This window comes from Saccostrea echinata, unplaced genomic scaffold (genome assembly GCF_033153115.1).
Source record: "Saccostrea echinata isolate AGI-Se365-2 ecotype Australia unplaced genomic scaffold, CSIRO_AGI_Sech_v1 ptg000010l, whole genome shotgun sequence".
Taxonomy (NCBI): domain Eukaryota; kingdom Metazoa; phylum Mollusca; class Bivalvia; order Ostreida; family Ostreidae; genus Saccostrea; species Saccostrea echinata.
Window position 1 is genome coordinate 3,492,882 of NW_026889759.1, and position 19,197 is coordinate 3,512,078.

The following is a 19,197-nucleotide window of genomic DNA, read 5'->3' on the forward strand; positions in this document are numbered from 1 at the left end:
ACATAAAGTGGGTCTATACACATGCATTAGATTTCCCTGAAAAGTTGCCACTGGAATCGTTTTCACTATGCTAGTTTTGTATTGTTTGATTATAAGGACTGACCGTCCATTTTCCTCTCTTTTGTTATAATCTTGTAGTACTGCTATAAGACGTATGTCTTCTGCAATAAAGAAATTGAAAATTGAATTGATTATAGATATTTCTTTATAATTCTAAATTAGTTTTAATTAAAAAAAACAAACAAACAGAACTTTTAATTGACCTGATGACTACAGTGTACAAGTAATTAATTTCTAATCAAATTTTGAAAAGTTATTCAAAGTATCAAAATTAATGCGTGGAAAAAAATCAAAGAATAAAATGTAATTAAGATAATAAGTATATACTGATTATACTAGAGTATACCGTGGTTACCCAAAGAATTTAGAAGCATTTTTTAACGTCAAAGCTGTAATTAAGGGGATTTTCTTTGATGATAATAATAATACATGTACTTATTATTTGAATGATTTTAATACTTATATAAAAGTATATGCTTCTCTTACTTTTCATCTGTATATTTTTGATAAGAAACTCACTTAAAATTTTCATTTGTTACAGAAGTGCTTGGATATGGTTCGTCCAATTTTATCGGAGAGAGAAAATGAACACATGTTTAAATAGGTTCTGTTGAATTGATATGCTTTTAATGATATGGTTATAAAATTGTATTTGTAATTTTATATTTTAAGAGTTTTTATTACTTTTGTGTTTAGCCAGAACACATACAAATGCCTGGTCATCAAAAATATCAATAAACCATATTTTCTAGCACACCTTTTGTTCATCTTTGAAATATAAGCCGTGAGAAATTTTGTTCAGAGAGTTATTGCGGATAAGTGTTAGAAGTGTGTCATTAAGAGCTTATTATCGGTATTGATCTTGATCAGTCCAGTAAGTGTTTTATCGTGCGTTATTCATTTGAATTTAAAACTGGACGGGCCTCTCAGTGATATTGCAAACAAAACCTTTAATGGAATCTTAAGTATTTCTAAAGTACCGACCGTTTTCTCATCTTCTTGGTTCTATTTTTAAAGGACAATCATATAGAAAACGAGGAAAGTTAAAATAATGTCTGTATGTCCTTTATGATAAAACAATCGTAATATAGGAGTAGGTCACGAACCATGACCTACTGAGTGCGAAAAATTAGCCGCTATAAAAATAATTGATTAAATCTTTCGTATTTACGTATATTGATATTTTCTAGTTCATTTTTGGGGAGAGGGATGTTTACTTTTTTCATTTATGTTTTTTTTTTTATTTCTATATGGTCATGAATTACTACATGTATTTTTCTAACAATAAAAATTTCACTGAAAATCGCTGCTTCTTGGATTTCCTTCAATAATACCTGAGATTATTAATGGATAATTCACAGCAATGCTTATTATTGTAAAATGTCATTTTTGGTAAGCTGAAGATGCAGTATAAAAATTAACTAATATTAATTTTCATTTCATCAAATAGAAAATACTCAATGTTTTAAAGGGAAGCACTTAACTTATGTTTCGAGGTATATTATTACACAGTATGATTGTAAGTTGACAAAGCCCACTCTTATTATACAGGGGCCTGTTTCACAAAGGTTTCCTTAGATATGTCGTAAGACATAACTTAAGATATGACTAAGTTATAACTTAGGAAGTTCTTAAGATTTGTCACAGCTGTTTCACGAAACAATCTTATCTTAAATTTATCCTAAGATATTTCTTAAGTTGTGTTACGGACTAATGAAATAACTTTTCCACTCTATCTACAATTCTGTTAGGAGGATGTCAGTATGAATAAAAATCTTTAGTTTGAGTCGGGTTTTTTCAAGTAAAAAAAAAAAGCTTGAAAAGGGGAGGGTCGGGAGGTTAGGGGTTACCCTCCACTTTTAAAGGACTTGGACAGAAGTATGGTTTAACCTTGACAAGTTTCCTACACACACACACACAAACACACCCTCACACACACACTCACACACACAGTGACACACATAATCCCCCCCCCCCCCGTCACAAGACGTGTATTTTTTTAAACTAATATTTGTGCTATTATATGTTTGCCTTTATTTTGCTCTGTATAAGGTATCGGAGGTTTGAAATTGTTTATTTTTTCCCCTACTTATATTTTTCTACTAGTATCGTTTCAATTAGAAAATGGAATAAATTTAAAACAATAATTGCTTCGAAGGGCAAGCAATCTAACAGAGACCTTATTTTCTTTTTTATTTCTTCGCAAATGAGTGCTCCACGTTATAATTAGTCGTACATGTTACTGTGTAATTTAAAATAAGAATTTTTCGACAGATAAGAAATTCCAAATTCGCGACTGTGGAAACACTAACAGAAAAAAAAGTTGAAAAAAGGAAATATAATCTTCATGCATAATTATACCGTGACAAATCAGCCCCAAAAGGAACAGGGGGACCTAATATTCTGTAACACAACATACATTTGTTCAGGGGAAGAGTTGAAAAGAAGTGGTCATTAAGCGGAAACAGGGAAAATGGTCAACGCCCCCTTCCCCTCATAGGAGATAAAATACAAGCAATTTTTGGAGAAACAGCTATATCAGGAGCTGAAGAGAACAAATTTGTTCCCTTATCAAACTATAATCTTTCAAATACTAAATATCGATTCAAATACTATTAATATTATCAGATTTGAAAATATATAATAATGGTTCAAATTATATGCAAAGTTTTGTAAAACAGACAATAGTGTATATAGCGTGGAATTTTTTTTTGTTTACAAAATCGTGCTCTTTAAATGATGGGGAATTAATCCAACATGTGTACCGTCTATTTTATAGTAACATAGGGAAATCCACGAATTCGAGAGAAATGAAACATTTTGTAAGTACAATGTATTTGTAGTTCCAACTTCACCAATGGACATTTTTATATACCTTGGATTAATTTTGACTAGTGATACAGACACATCTCTGACAATTCTTAAAATCCCTTTCTTAGGTATTACATACAAAGTAAAGCAGTTATAACCTGAAGGGATCACAATCATTCATATACTAGTAGTCCTTTGGATTTTTTCTCTCCCTAAACACACATAGTATCTCTCTTTAAGAATCCTTGTACATGTATCTACAGTCGTCATATTTAGCTTCTTCTTGTCTTAAAGTTACGACATAACTTAGGAATATCCTAAGATAAGACGAGGTTAGTGAAACGGATAAGTAATGAACTTAGGAAAAAGAGGAAAAAGATATAACTTAGTCCTACATGTAAGTTAGCTTTGTGAAACGGGCCCCAGAAGACAATGCCAGCTCAGGGAATGACGCAAATTTGAATAATTTAAGGAATAACTGTCTTATTTTGTGGATTCATGATGTGATCAATCGAGTGGCTTGCGTGATAATTTGCATAAACACCGAAGGCGTTTATGCATAAAATTATCACACAAGCCAATCGATTGATCATCGTCATGAATCCAAAAAATCTGACAGTTATTCCTTATATTTACATGCTCCTGATTCTGCAAATTCCCGTGCTAATAGCCCCGCTTCTGTCTGTATTTGTCCCGCCCCGCACGTGATTTTTTTTTAACCGCGCCTATCGATGAACCAGTGGATTTATGTAAAAATAAAGTATTTTTACAATTTGTAATTTTATCTCGGACAAAGACATTGGAAATTTAAATATTAAAGTATAAATCTATACTACATCCCTGCAGGAAAGGATTTTAAAAAGTATTCAACGACTTCATCCTTTTGTCGTTATGTCAAAGTATTAAAGTAAAGCATTGTTGATTTTTTTTTTGGGGGGGGGGGGTTAAAACTTTATTTTATTCTTATTATCAATTTGTAATTCCATATCTTGCGAAGTAGTTTTGCGAGCAAAGAAATATCTTTGACTTCAGTTACTATAAATTTGTGCAATATACGACTTGATATAACTGTTAAAAGTACTGTATTTCTGGCATATTTTCTATTCATCTATAAAAATCTGCATTATGACTACTGTAAAGTAGTCATAATGCAAATTTTTATTGATGAAATATGAAGATAACGAACAGTATTCCATCTCGAAAGTCCAATGAAAAGATACAAATTTGGAGCAGAGCAAAAATGTCAAAAAGACAGTACAATTAATTTTTTGATATCCCTGGAGTACAACCACCCATTGAAAGTTATTTTTCCAAAGTGATTTAATTTCAAAAAATGGGTTTCTAAAAGGAAACGTTTACAAGTAAGTAGAGTACTAGTATTTAGGTTCACATTAAAGTCTGACATTGAATGATGTGTATGATTTACTGGAGAGGTACAATTGCAAAGGTACAGCACATGTTAAGTTGTGAATTCCATTCGCCTGAATTTGCTTTCATATGAAATCTGCCTCATGATACACCGGTTTGTACTTATAGTATGATAACCAGCTTAGAGATCGTGCAGATAGCAGTTTAATGCACTCAAGAGGTAGATTATCATAAATTTGTACATGTAATTGTGTGATTAAATATTATAGGTAATTTTTATATTGCTGAAAATATGCAGTGCATTATTTGAAAGATCAACAGTGCTAAATTCTTATAGCTAAATACTAAAAACCCCTTTTCAAAGTAAGCATTTCTTTAAAAAAAAAATTGAATACATTTTAGGTGTCAAATCGATAAAATGCGCATAAAATTGAGATAATGATCCATTTTCACCTTAACAGAATTAAAAATTCACAGCACTCAACTCATCGGAACAGTTTTCAATTGTATGTCGATACAACACGTCAATATTTTCTAGCATCTAAACCAAAATTTATACAGAATTTTTTTGTTCTTTAGATGCATACTCAAAACTGAAACTTTAATCGGGCAGTAATGACAAGCCTAAACCTAAACTTTACTCATATCTTCGTCTTATTTGTGCTTTTAATGAAAATTACAAAGTCGTTTACATTTTCACAAATTTCCTACCAGATTCCGGATTGTAATATCAAAAACGGTTACGATTCACTAATAGGAGTTTGTGACACAGATTCAATACTGGAGTGTTCTGCCAAGTGCATTAATGACTGCAAATGCTTTGGTTTTCATCCACTGTTGAAATCCTGTCGCTTACATCGCAACTGTGAGGAGGCTGATATGACTAGCGATGGGAATAACTGGATATATTTTAATCCTAGTGGCAAAGGTATTGTTTCATAGCAACCAATATCTCAAGTTGGAATTTTAACCGATGCATCATATACAATGTACAATTGAGATTATTTGCACATTACTTTTATTATGTGTTCTCTGGAATCCAATTTTTCTTTTTGTATTTAATTCTGCGTTATTTTTTTTTCTTTTGAGGCCAGACGACACATTCCTTAATAATATATAATTTTTCCTATGAATTTGACATTGAATTATTGCTACTTTAACAAGTTTCATCACAAAAAAATAAGGTACCTTACCAGGCATTTGTTCAAGATATCACATGATGGTGTTTTCTATATAAATCCTATTGGAAATCTCTTGAATTGTCAATATCACAATTTTTGGTGTAATTATTTTTAAGACATTTTGGAGACAGTTTAAAAATCACAAGATAATGATAAGTAGAGATACGAAACAGATATTCGAGGAAAGTGTCGTCAATACCTCGGGTACCATGCATGTAAAATTAAGTCTCTCCCCTTACCCAAAGTCAAAAAAACTCGGCCTTTAAGAAAAACTTCCTGACAAACGATTTTTAAAAAAATAGTTTTTCTCCAAAACATCTTAAATTTGTTTTTGAGAATTTAAAAGATGAAATTTTAACATTACTCCGTAGTTCGGAAAAAAAAATGTTTGTAATAATTTTAATCATTGGTCTTGTAGCAAGAGAATGGTTTAGGGGTAACAAGTTAAAAGTAAAAAGATCGGTTGTAAGAAAGAAAGAAAGAAAAAGTGCACACATGGAAACGTCCACCTACATGAACATGTCCTTCTCTATTTATTTTTAGGCCTTCTTGCCCTAAGTTGCTTAGAACTATTCAATGCTGGTAGAAATTGTTCAGGAGTATATACTATCTACCCGTTTATGGACTACGATCGACCTTCCAAAGTGTTCTGTGATATGGTTACAGAAGGCGGTGGTTGGACGGTAAATATGAAAATAAAATCAATAGTAACATACGTAAATTAAGGTACTCCCAGAAAAAAATATGGGACTCAGACAATTACAAATGTAATTTTTTTAAAGAAGTATTGGAACGGAAAAAGGTATTGTTCTGAATGAATGAAATATATGGAGATAACGAACAGTATTCAATCTCAAAAGTCCATTAAACAATACAAAATAGGAGCAGAGCAATCACGGACCTCCAAAAACATCAGAGGTGGGATCAGGTGCCATGGAGGAGTGAGCATCTCCTGCCGACCGGTCACACCCGCCGTGTGCTCCTTGTCATGATCGGGAAATAACGGGAAAATCCGTCGACAATTCAGTGTAATAAAGTAAAAGCAAATAGTACCACAGTGCATCTATAACCCAGCAGTCTCAAAAAAGCCTATAAGATTTTATTATTTATTTATCTTTCATTCCATTAAATATAATAATTGTAACTGCCAAATTAAGTGAAAAATAGAGGATATTCAATATTTTGTAGTTGGATATGGAATTTATTTCACGAGTGGGACAGGATTTTTTTTTGTTTATATTTTCACTCGTGCTGAACGCACTCGTGAAAAAATAAAAAAAATCCTGTCTAACGGGTGAAATAAATTCCACATCCAACTACAAAACATTGAATTTTCTGTTTATTACATTTTCTTTGATTTCCCCTTTGCTTCTGTCTTTTCTAAAACACAGTGTCATAGGCTGTGACGTCATAGTTGACAGTTGAGACGACATAGGTTAGCCAGTTGCGAGATTGAAAACATTGTAACATGGATTTTGGCAACATATTTGGGAAGAAATTGGCCATTTTAGTCTCTATCAAGATTAGTTAATATCTCAATCTTATTACAGGCCAGAAATTACATTTTACTTACTTTGATATCCTTTCACACTGTGACAGAATATCACTTTTGTATCCTTTCACACTGTGAGAGAATATCACTTTTTTCCGATGAATAATTCACAGTATTTCACTATTGAAAATGTAATGAAAAGACCTAATAAAATGTGATTGTGTCATAGAATAAAAATGTACTCAAGAGTATGACGTAACAGTATCTCTGTGCCAGATCGATTTTACTCATATTCTGATTGAAATAATTCATTATAATCTTACATTGGTTAATGTTAATATATTAATCTTGGCATGAAGAGCGAATGTTAAATTTAGTCAGTAGAATATAACACGCTTATTAAGCTTTTCAGTGCTAGATCGGTGTTAGATTTGTTCATCAAGACTATTTAAAATAATAAATATTTGACAAATAAAATTCATTGCATGTCAGATAATACAGAGAAGACTAGACGGATCTTTAAGTTTTAACAGACCATGGACAGAATATAAACAAGGATTTGGGGCTGCCGAAAGCGAGTATTGGTTAGGTTGGTATTTCTCTTTTATAACAAATCTTTGATTTACATTAACTGTTTTGAAATTTTTTTTACTTTAGAGATATATACATTTATTTAGGCAATGATTTTATTCATCAACTAACGATTTCTAAACGATCCTTTTATGTGGGCATAACGACGACAAATGGAGCATCGCTCTATGAGCATTACCCACAATTCTCCATCTCCAATGAAGCAGATGGCTACCGACTCTACTTAAGTGGAGCCGCTTCAGGAACTCTCGGTACGTTTTACGTGTGAATGCAAAGTGAGAATCGGAGCCTGTTACATGGTGATGTATTTATCACTGGGAATAAATTGAAATTGGGGTAACTAGTAAAAAGCAAGGTAGTTTAAATAAGTTTTGGTTGTATGAGAAAAAGAAATGATTTTATTCATCAACTAACGAATACTAAAAAATCCTTGTATGTCGGTATTATGTTGACTAATGGACGATCACTCTATGGGTATTATCCACATTTCCCCATCTCAGATGAGTCAAAATGGCTACAGACTCCACTTTGGGAACTTTAGGTAACTTTTATGTGTAAATACAAATTTGAGAATCAGACTCTGTGAATATGATATTTGGATAAATAATGGGTCCCAGGGAGGACTAAATGAGTTTTATCATAGTACAATGATAATTTTGCTGGTTAAATTTTTTTTTAAAGTTTTGGTTGCACAGGGCAAGTCAAATAATTCCAACTAGGGGGGAATTGTTGCAGTAGATGAGGAATCCTAGTTTTCAGCTTCTTTAAAATGTTCTTTTTAATATCCATGAGGCTACCTTTTTTTACCTTAAGCTTCCCATTATTTGACTTTTTCCCTAACCTTAGAAATCTTTGCAAATACTAGTAATTCGTTTTTTCAGAAACAGGCACTCTTGTATTACTCTTTTCCAAAGTAGATGGTAAAATGAAGACACCAGACACCTTTTGAATTAACTGTTTCCGAAAAATGTCATTTCTATTTTAGGCGATAGCATGAGAGGAAGTGGGGCTATGAATTTAAATGGATGGAGATTTTCCACTCCAGACAGGGATTATGATGACTGGCCCACAGGAAGTTGTTCATCACATTTTAAAGGGGGATGGTGGTTTAACTGGTGTTCTAACAGCTTTCTGAACGGTCAGTATGGATTAGCCTCCTGGGAACGCCCATGGTCTCCATCTGTGCCCGACGGAACGACAGTCACCTCAACCACAATGATGATTCGTTGAAAAATAAATGAACTGACTTCGAATTTTGCATTTTTTTTTTTAAAAAAGCCAAAGCCTCAAGTGTGGTTTTCTAATCAAAATTTTTCCGTTGTTTGTCGTCGTCGTTATCTTTTCACAATTTCATCTTCTTCTCCAGAACCACCGGGTCAACTAGGTCAATTTCAACCAAACTTGGCACAGAACATTTTTGGGTAAAGGGAATCCAATCTTTTTAATGAAGGACCACGCCCTCTTTCAAGAGGAGATAATCAAGAATTAATGAAAATTTAATGGCATCATTTAAAAATCTTCCTAAGAACGACTGGGTCAGAAAGATGAAACTTGTGTGAAATCTTCTTACACAATGTGGATTCAAGTTTATTTAAATTATTCCCCCAAAGATGGGGTGTGCCCACAGTAATAGAATACATATATAAAGGAAATATTTTTTCCTGAGCACAGCCGTGATCAGTCATATTAATGTAGACTTAGCAGAGATTCAAGTACTCCCAGGGGTAGGGTTGCCTCACATTAAACAATCAAAGTTTACATTGGAATATATTAAGAAAAAGTCTTTTAAAATCTTCTTATGAAATCCATGATGTCAATTAAATATGGAAACGTCATCGGGTAGTGCATATTCAATTTTGTTCAAACCACAAGCCTCGGGGATAGGACAGGGCTACAGCAGGAGATCAAACTACATGTATATAGGAAAAAATCTCACCAGAACAGCAAAGCCATCATAAGTCAAATAACTATGGAAATGTTTCTGTTGGTGTAGATTTAAGTTTGATCAAATTATACCCCCAACCCCACCCCCAGGGGGGAATGAGATGGGGCGACATCAAGTAATAAAAAAGAGTTACTAGTATATTGGAAGAGATCTCGACAAATTTTCTCCTCAAGAACAACAAAGCTAACTATATGCAATTATATGTGGCAGGTCCAGGATTCCTTCAAAGGAATGGAAGGGAAGGGGGGGGGGAGCAGAATGAAGGTCTGGTGCAAACCCTTGTGGAAGCCTATAAGGCAAAGCCCCCAAGTTTTGTGTCTTTTAAAGATCAGTTTGAGTCATTTCATGTATATTTTATGTATAATGTAAGCAATCATATCTAAGTGATTAAGTCATCTTTACAAAATTTGAGAACACAAAAGGAGGGAGTAAGGGTCTCCTAAGCCCACTCTTAATCCGCCATTGATTAGTCATTTTTATATTGAAGCATCCTCAGGTACATGTAGTGTAGATTCAAGTTTATTTAAATCATCGCCCCTGGAGGTAGGGCGGGGTCGCGATAGGAGATCAAAATTTTATATAGGAATATATAGGAAAAATCTTTAAAATTTTTCCTCTTATGAACAGCAAAGTCATTATTATTTATATTGATATGCAGGCATCCTTAGGTACTTTTGATTTTAGTTTGTTCAGATCAGGGCCTTCGGGAATAGGTCGGGGCTACAATAGAGGAACAGAATTTTATAAGAGCGTATATAAATAGGAAGAGAGTTTTTCAAGAGTGGAAATACATGTACCACACTTAATCACATAAAAAGCAAAAATACTCAAGTTATGTGGAATCATTTAAAAGAAAATTATGTGCCTTGGTATAAGGGTTTTACCGAAATCGGTAATCCAAATTTTACATATTGCATATGTACAGGAAAAAATCGTTTTCAGAACAACATTGTATGTTTATCAAATTAATATTGAAGCATCCCGATGTTATGACCAAATCATATCTTTTTAGAGCTATATTTTGCAGTTGGCTAGATCTTGGTCCACAAAATGGAATCGAATTTGTTATGAAATTAAGGAGGGAAATTAAAAAATCAGCTGATGAAGAAAAGCAGAATCGAAGTGACTCAGGTGAGCGTTGTGGGCCATGGGCCTCTTGTTAAGATTTGTTTTGTTTGTTTGTTTGTTTTTTGGGTTTTTTTTCCAATTAACAGTCGTTACTTTCATTTGTATATCAACTCGAAATACCAAATAAATAAATAAAAGAATGTTACATTTAGTAACTTTTTATAATCTTTAGTCGCCCGCGTGGCGCACTGGTTAGAGCGTCTGCTCTAGAGTCGCGGAGTATGGAGTTGATCTTTACGTCGCAGGTCGAATCCCACTGTGGGACATGGAAACCCGTCTTTCGGATGAGACCGTATAAACAGAGGTCCCGTGTCGCAGTAGGTGCTGGCATGAAAAAGATCCCTCACTGCTCAATATCCCTGAGTGTAGAGTATTCCCTGAGTGTAGAGTATAGGTAAAAAATTTGCAGCACTCCACCGGCAAGTGGTGGCGTCTCCATATGAGAGGAAAATTCTTGATAGGGACGTTAAACAACAAATAAACATAATCTTTGAATTACAAATGGTGTGTCGTGTATTTTGAAGATAAACATTTTCTATATACAAACCAACAAAAAAAAAACAACAAAAAAACAATCATTGTATATATATATATACATACTATATATATATATATATATATATATATATATATATATATATATATATATATATATATATATATATATATATATATATATATATATATATTTGCAGGTTTGTATAATATTCTTATTTAAAACATATGATGAAAATTTTTTGTTTAGTTATGAAAATTATTTCAAAAGTTATATTGATTCGAAATTTTGACTTACGTCTGTTCTCAGTTTATGGTCTTGGGACCAGAGTTTAACATTGAAGTATAGAAAAAAAATCTTCAAGAATCTTCTTCTGAAGAACATTAGGGCCATGATAAGTCAAATTTAATATTCAAGCATCCTCAGGTGATGTATATTCAAGTTTGTTCAAATCATGGCCCCAAGGGGTAGGGTGGGGCCACATCAGGGTTTTACACTAAAAGATATAGGAGAAAAATTAAAAATCTTTTGACGAAGAACGTTTGGACCGTGTTTAGTCTTCTTAAATAAATATGTAAGCATTGTCAGATATTGAATGAAAAAGGCGAAGATACAGAACAGTGATTGATCTCAAACCTAAAAATAATAAAATTCCAGAGGTGGGATCTGGCTCCTAGGAGGAGCAGCATCCCCTAATGACCGGTCACACCCGCCGAGTGCCCTATGTATAGATCAGGTACACGGAATATTTCATAGTCAAATTTATCATAAAAACAAAGGCCTAACAATTGGTAAAGAAATATATGACCCAACGATATATTATATTTGCTAACAAGGTCATTATAATGACCATAGAATTTCTGAAATGGTGATTTCAAACAAGGTTGTTGAAATCCTTGTAACATCAACATTTGTCTTGTGCTTGCCTCGGTTTAAAAATTGATCATATATATTATACTCAGAATATACTCTTGAGTATCGAATAAGTTGGGAGCGTAAACGACATATGCAGGGTCCGTCGATAGCTGGATACAACTACATAAATAAGGAAAGTTGACAATGGAAAAACTGAAGTCATCTTGTTTGTTATAAAATTTAGTTGTTAGTTGGTCCTTATCGTCTATAGTCAGTAAAACATCAAAATAAGAAACAGATGTGACAGACTCTGTGGTGTCTTTTATTTCGAGTTAAGTGGGACATATCAACTTGACATAGGAATTGAAATAACAATTGTTATTCCATGAATTGATATATCTGAATTCAAGTTGAAGGCCACATCAAGTGTTTTCTACTTTTCGTTTAGTAGTTTTTGAATAAATTCTGCTTCAGAGGAATATGAAAAGATTAAAAACAGCTCAGCTAAGAAAGGAAAACAACTAGGCCTAGTGCCTATCGGAATTCCAACAGTGGACCCCAAAGACAACGTAGATGTCGTCAGTCAGGAACTCCAACATTTTTTTTATATCATCTTCAGAGTACTTGTATGTAGAATCAAAATGATTTTAAACAGTAATCTTGTTGATGACCAATCACAAGATTTGAATTTCCAAGCTCCATTTTATTGAAGAAGTGGTTGTTTATGATATCAAAAAGCCTAGTTTTTTTAATTTATCATGATAAATGGTTGTACAAATTGTAGAAAAGTCATGCGTTTTGATATTACTGACACTTTTAATTTTTTTTTTAATTTTAAATTTTATAAAGTTCTTTGGAGTTTTTACGAATCCACATCTTATCCACACCACTTTTAGTATATGCTGTAGCCAAAAGGTCTGAAGTTTCTCCTTAACAGCATTTACTATTTTTGTGAGGCGTAAAGATGGGAACTTGGTAGAGTATTTGCAGGACACGGCAATGTATCTTTTTAATGATTTTTATGAAGTTTATCAATCCAGTGTATGTAGGGTAGATCAACCTTACCTTCGTTGACTGAAATGTAAAAAAAAGTTTTAAAGACAAAAATGTGATTTTAAGAACTTCGTCCTTCGAAAGTGGACTGTTTGTTTGTATGTTGCTTAACGTCCCTCTCGAGAATTTTTCACTCATATGGAGACGCCACCACTAGCCGGTGGAGAGCTGCAAATTTTGTCCTATACTCGGCACTTACGGCCATTGAGCAGCGAGGGATCTTTTTCGTGCCAGCACCTACTGCGACACGGGACCTCGGTTTATACGGTCTCATCTGAAGGACCGGTCTCCACGGACTGTGATTATAAGTTGGATTTTCAGATATAGAATTTAAACCGAGTTCCTCTAAAATCCCTCAAAAGTGGACTGTGACTATAAGTTGGATTTTCAGATATAGAATTTAAACCAGGTTCCTCTAACATATTGTTCATGTAGTTATTCTTATTCTTGTATCACCTCCGATTTAACTTTCTAACACAATTTATTTTTCTTAAACATTAACCCATTTTGTTAAAGTGTTCAGGTCTTTCCCTTTATATTTCGCCCAACTTTCGGCATAATCTTCGAAAGAAGTCACAATAAAAATGAAGTGTTGTCGTCAATTGAAAGATCGAGACTCCATGTATTAAGGACCTTTTAAAATGATTGCTTTTAGGTACTAGTCATTTTCAGCTTTATTAAAATCACCAGTAATGATGTGTTTAGCGAATTGTGTTAGCTAAGATCAGGGTCCCCCGGAAATAGGGTGGGACCACTGTAGGAGCTTAAAGTTCTATTAGGGAATATATAAGAAAATTTTTAAAAGTCTTTTGACGAAGAACAGCAGGGCCATGATTAGTCATAAATGGCTTCGGTAATGTAGATTCTAGATTGTTCAAATCAGGGTCTCCGGGGGCTCACAATATTTTAAATTCTATATTTAAAGATACTTTCTTTAGTTGTTGATACAGGGATTTATTCTTGCGACATTGCTGAAAAAATACATAAGCATCATTTAAATGATGATATAATCCGTGTATTATAAAGGCATTGTATTATTTCCGTATAAATTTTTCGTACAGTATGAGTGAAGTACGTAAAATATATCGATAGTATTATCCATTCGGTAAATTTGATTGGGAGCATAATTACTTCATTCTCCCTTATTTTACTCTGATAAAAAAAGAGTTATAAGTAAAATTTTATGTGTATACCTTTGACTTCAAAGTATTTGATTGAACGAGTTCATTTATCGGAACGTCCCCAACAGCAAGTATCGATTCACATTCATGAACAGATTTGGAACTGTGAATATTTTCTATGTAAAGTCCATTAAAAAAAAGAATACTACTACTACATGTACATGCAAATTTGGTAGCTTCCCATTTTATAGGACACAATTAGGACTTTTAGTATAAGTTTCGACCGTCATACTGTGTGTCTTATTTCTTATGTATGTTCTCTGTTATTTCACCTAATATCTAGAGTAGTAAGATTTTATAATCTGATGTAAATTTAAAAAAAACTTTAATAATTCTGTTTGGAATATAAAAATTTCACATAAATTAATAATAAACTTAAAATAATAGCTAAATAAACATAAGACTTTGGTGAATTGTTCTTCAGCAATTTGAAAATTAAGACAAGCTTTTTAATAGGAACTTTTCTTCATAGATTAATAACTTCAACATTTTCAAATTATACAACATAGAAACCATGTATACAGAATAGGAAGAGAGACAAAAAAAGGAAAACATAGTTCTGTCATTTCCTTTCCATAATGTTTGGACCAATATCTAAAAAGACGTAATAAATGTTGCAATCAAAATTACTCGTAATTATATGCTGCAAATCAAATTTCCAAGAATTTATCCTTTGTGCTGCAAATAGTTGCTGGCCTCTGCAATCATAATTTACATTTATGTATATTGCATTTAAAGGAAAATCAATCATTTATGTTTACCATTTAAACAATACCAGCTTTTGTTTCTAGCTACAAATTATCTTTTCCGTATATAATAAAAGAAAATGCTTATGCGGGCTTTTTATTGTGAATTGTTCTTAAATTTTAATTGCCCTAGAATTCTGACTCCTAGACTCTACTGTCCTATACTTACAATGTATTTATATGCATCTTACGATTTTCTTACAGCATTTCTTAACAAAAAATTCAGCTGTTATATTGACACCTGAAGGATCTGACATACAGTTAAAAATACTGTCAAAAGATGTTTATGCATGTTCTTGTATTTATTTCGATCTTGACTGAAATTTTAACATCGCCATCCTTATCTCGTCTTTTCTACAAGATTCCGGATTGTTACTACAAAAAGGGTTATGTTTCTTTACTTGGCATTCAAGGCGCTGACTCGGTGTCTGAGTGTGCTGTCAAATGTATGGGTGACTGCAAATGCTTCGGTTTTCACCCACTGCTAAATAACTGTCGTTTACACCGCCATTGTGAGGAAACTGATCTAAATAGCGATGGTGACGGTTGGGAATATTTTAATCCAAGTGGTAAAGGTATGGCATATGAAAATATGTATGACAAACCGAAGTATAATTTACTTTTTTACCGTTCACACCTGATCAAAAGGAGTCTTTTTTTTCATTCTATTTTTATTCGCACACAAAAATGAGGGTTATCTGAAAATTCTTGGAAATTATATATATATTTAAACATTTTTAAACATTTTAACTGAAAGGCAACGTCATGCAAAAAATTGCGCCAAAAACATCCCCCCAAAAATTGCGTGAGTAAATATTATGCAATGATAAGCTTTATCACACCATATGAAATACTAGGATTAGGCGCCTAGGAGGAGTAAGCATCCCCTTTCGACCGATCACACCTGTCGTGAGCCCCCTGTACTGATCAAGTAGACGAAACATTCCGTTAGTATAAAAACAAAGTGTAAAATTTGGTAAGAAATACAACCCAATGATAGTTTATATTTGCTAACTAGCTAACAAGGACATCATAACGACTATAGAATTTAATTTGCTGACCATCTTTTAAACATGGGTGTTAAAAAACGTAAACGTCACCCAAAACTTGAAACATTCCTTATATTTACATTTTACGTTTAAAAACAGCAAAAATACACTGAATGTTAGAATTTCTCTTTATCCTTTTTATTTACGTCTCTGTACCTTCATTGTGACGACACTTTAGCGCTAGTTTCTAAGTGCATATTTTTACGCGTGAGTGTACACGAAAGTGCCATTCAAACTAATATTTTTGTTGGTTTAATTATTAAAGCATACTTTAAACGAGCCCTGAATCATCAATTTATATGTCAGCAGCCTGCCTCGGTTTAAAAATTTATCTTAATCCGAGTATGCTTAGGTGACTTAATAATTATACTGCATAAATAAGGGAAATTGGCGACGGAAAAGCTGAAGTGATCCCGGTTGTCATATATTCCCTACGATAAATTAAAGTCAGGTTTTTTGACATCATAGACAGCTGCTTTTTCGATAAAAATGGGACTCAGTAAATATACTTACCTTGACATTGGTCATTTGCAAAATTATTTTATTAAAAACATTCTGATTGTAAACACAAGTACTCTGAAGTTGATATTAAAAAGATGCTTTAGTTTCTGATTGACAATATCTATGTAGTTTTTGAAAATCAGGCCCCAGGATCATGAAACACCTTAAGTTTAAGCCAAAAAATGTATATTGGGCTGAAATGATTCATAAATAAAGCAGTCCAAAATGAAAATGCTTTTTTTCACTTTGCATCAACAAACTGCTGATGCATGAAAAGTAAGGGTTCCGGTTCACAAGTAATAAACATTTTATGGACAATTGAAATTTTGACTTAAGTCTAAGTCTGTTTCATGATCCCAGGGCCTGGTCTTCCAACAATCTGTTCGAATTCACATTGGTATTAATTGCGCCCCTTTATTAGCAGCTTTTTTGTATTCAAATGAAGCAGACTTTATTAAAAAAAAACTTCTACATGGGAAGAAGAAAACACTTGCTGTGGCCTTCAAGTTGACATTTAGACAGATCGACGACGTATTATAAATTAACAATAGTTACTTCCATTTATATGTCGATTCGATATATCTCTATATCGATATATAGGAGCTTGAAATAAAAGATACTACAGAGTCTAACACATCTGTAAATCATATACGGTACCAATTTTGATGCACCAGATTCGCATTTCGACCAATTATGTCTCTTCAATGTTGCTCAAGCCGAAAGGTTGGGAATCCAAAATATTAAAAAATATATATATTAAAAAAAACAACATATGTTTCATATTTGGATATATTACAAGAAAAAGACTTTAATGGTAACCTAACAACAAAGCTTTATGATAAACGTGATGACTGATTTTTTAATCGTCAACTTCTCTTACTTATATAGCAATAGTCGCCCGCGTGGCGCAGTGGTAGAGCGTCCGCTCTAGAGTCGTGGAGTAAGTAGTTTATCCTTACGTCGCAGGTTCGAATCCCACTGTGGGACGTGGAGACCGGTCCTTCGGATGAGACCGTATAAACCAAGGTCCCGTGTCGCAGTAGGTGCTGGCACGAAAAAGATCCCTCACTGCTCAATGGCCCTAAGTGCCGAGTATAGGTCAAAATTTGCAGCTCTCCACCGACAAGTGGTGGCGTCTCCATATGAGTGAAAAATCCTCGAAAGGGACGTTAAACAATACACAAACAAACAAACATATAAAGCAATATATACCCTTATCACCTGCATATGGAGTTTTTGTCTCCTAGTTGATTTGATACGCAAGAGCGAGCATGATTTACGAATGAACAATTTCTAAAACGAAGCAAGCTATTTACAAAGAAGTTGATGAAACAAGGATGTCAAATGTCCTCATTTCGCAAGTTTTATGGTCTATACAATGACCCTGTCAGCAAATACACCCTATCATTGACTGACCTATTTCATACTAATTGTTAGTATTTACACACTGAATTGTTCACGGATTTTCCGTTTTACCTGATCATGTCAAGAACACGGCGAGAGTGACCGGTCGGCAGGGGATGCTACTCCTCCATGGCACCTGATCCCACCTCTGATGGTTTTAGATGGTTTTGGAGGTCTGTGTTAGCTCTGCTCCCGATTTTTATTATTTAAATGGACTATGAGCTTGAATACTGTTCGTTATCTCCATATTTCATTACGTAAGACTAAGTCATTCTCGAATGCATGACCAGCAAAACAACAGTAATCAAGCTGGTCAGGTCACCACAGATGTAAGCTCATTTGTAATACGTTTATTTTTTTTAATGATAATGATCCAAACTTTCTACCAATGTATGTTTAGATATGTGTTGTAACTTTTTAAAAAAAAAAGAAATATTTATTGGTATATTTTTTTTTCAAAAGCACCGGTTATATCCATGTTTAAAAAAAGAAATAATATATAGAAAAAAATCCAAGCCCGATTCTCATTTTCTGTTCACGACACTAGATTTAACTTTTCTTGACTGTTCTCAACAAAGGACTTAATTTATGTTGATGACGCTTAATTTAACTTTTCCTGATTCTTCCCATAATAAAAATTTGCTCACGTCAAACAAGCGTTCTAGGAAAGCTAATTCTTGTTTATATTTGGAATTAAACCTGATGGAATTTAAAAGCATCTCACAACACACACTGGGCATAATTCATTGTCACAAAATAAGACAAGGTTATCTTATATTATATTTCACACAGGGGACGCCAACTAATTCTTTTAGAAGAAAGTTATTTTGTACCTCTTAGGCTTACCAGTGCGCAGTTGCTTAGACCTTTTGAATGCTGGTCGAAATTACACAGGGGTGTATACCATTTACCCATGGATGGACTACGATCGACCTGTAAAAGTGTTCTGTGATATGGCCACAGAAGGCGGTGGTTGGACGGTAAATATGAAGAGAAATTCGAAAGTTAAGGTGCATTGCAAGTTATGTTGCTCTAAGAGAAAAAACAACCTTTTTTGTCTAAAAACATTGACACGCAAGGAGACAATAGTATTGGAGAGACGATTTAGAATAAAGTTCATCTAAACCTACGCTTGGGTATTAAAAAACATGCCCACTCTAAACATCTCAGTTGCTTTTTTAAAAAATCGTATGTCAATCTGACTTGATTTTCAAGTGCTACATGTAACTATCATTGGAAGAAGACAGAAAGACGTCGAATAAACGCATTCACTCGCTGCTCAGCTCACTTTTTTCCCCAAAATATTTCAATAATTCCTTAAATTTTATAGGATTTT

The 19,197-nt window shown here is 33.4% G+C and overlaps 1 protein-coding gene across 1 annotated transcript; it reads left to right on the plus strand.

The window, feature by feature from the left end:
* The first annotated feature begins 5,031 nt into the window (after positions 1–5,031).
* Positions 5,032–8,733, plus strand: LOC133184487 (fibroleukin-like). Its single transcript, XM_061319576.1, has 5 exons — positions 5,032–5,167; positions 5,964–6,103; positions 7,405–7,501; positions 7,590–7,754; positions 8,489–8,733. Exons 1-5 carry the CDS (start codon positions 5,119–5,121, stop codon positions 8,731–8,733), a joined length of 696 nt encoding a protein of 231 aa, XP_061175560.1. The 5' UTR covers positions 5,032–5,118.
* The last annotated feature ends 10,464 nt before the right edge of the window (positions 8,734–19,197 follow it).

Excerpts from the sequence above, each read along its gene's own strand:
- LOC133184487 (XM_061319576.1), top strand. The coding sequence starts at position 5,119 with ATGACTAGCGATGGGAATAACTGGATATATTTTAATCCTAGTGGCAAA. Across the intron at positions 5,168-5,963 it reads TTTTAATCCTAGTGGCAAAG|GCCTTCTTGCCCTAAGTTGC; the intron begins GTATTGTTTCAT and ends ATTTATTTTTAG. Across the intron at positions 7,502-7,589 it reads CGAAAGCGAGTATTGGTTAG|GCAATGATTTTATTCATCAA; the intron begins GTTGGTATTTCT and ends ACATTTATTTAG.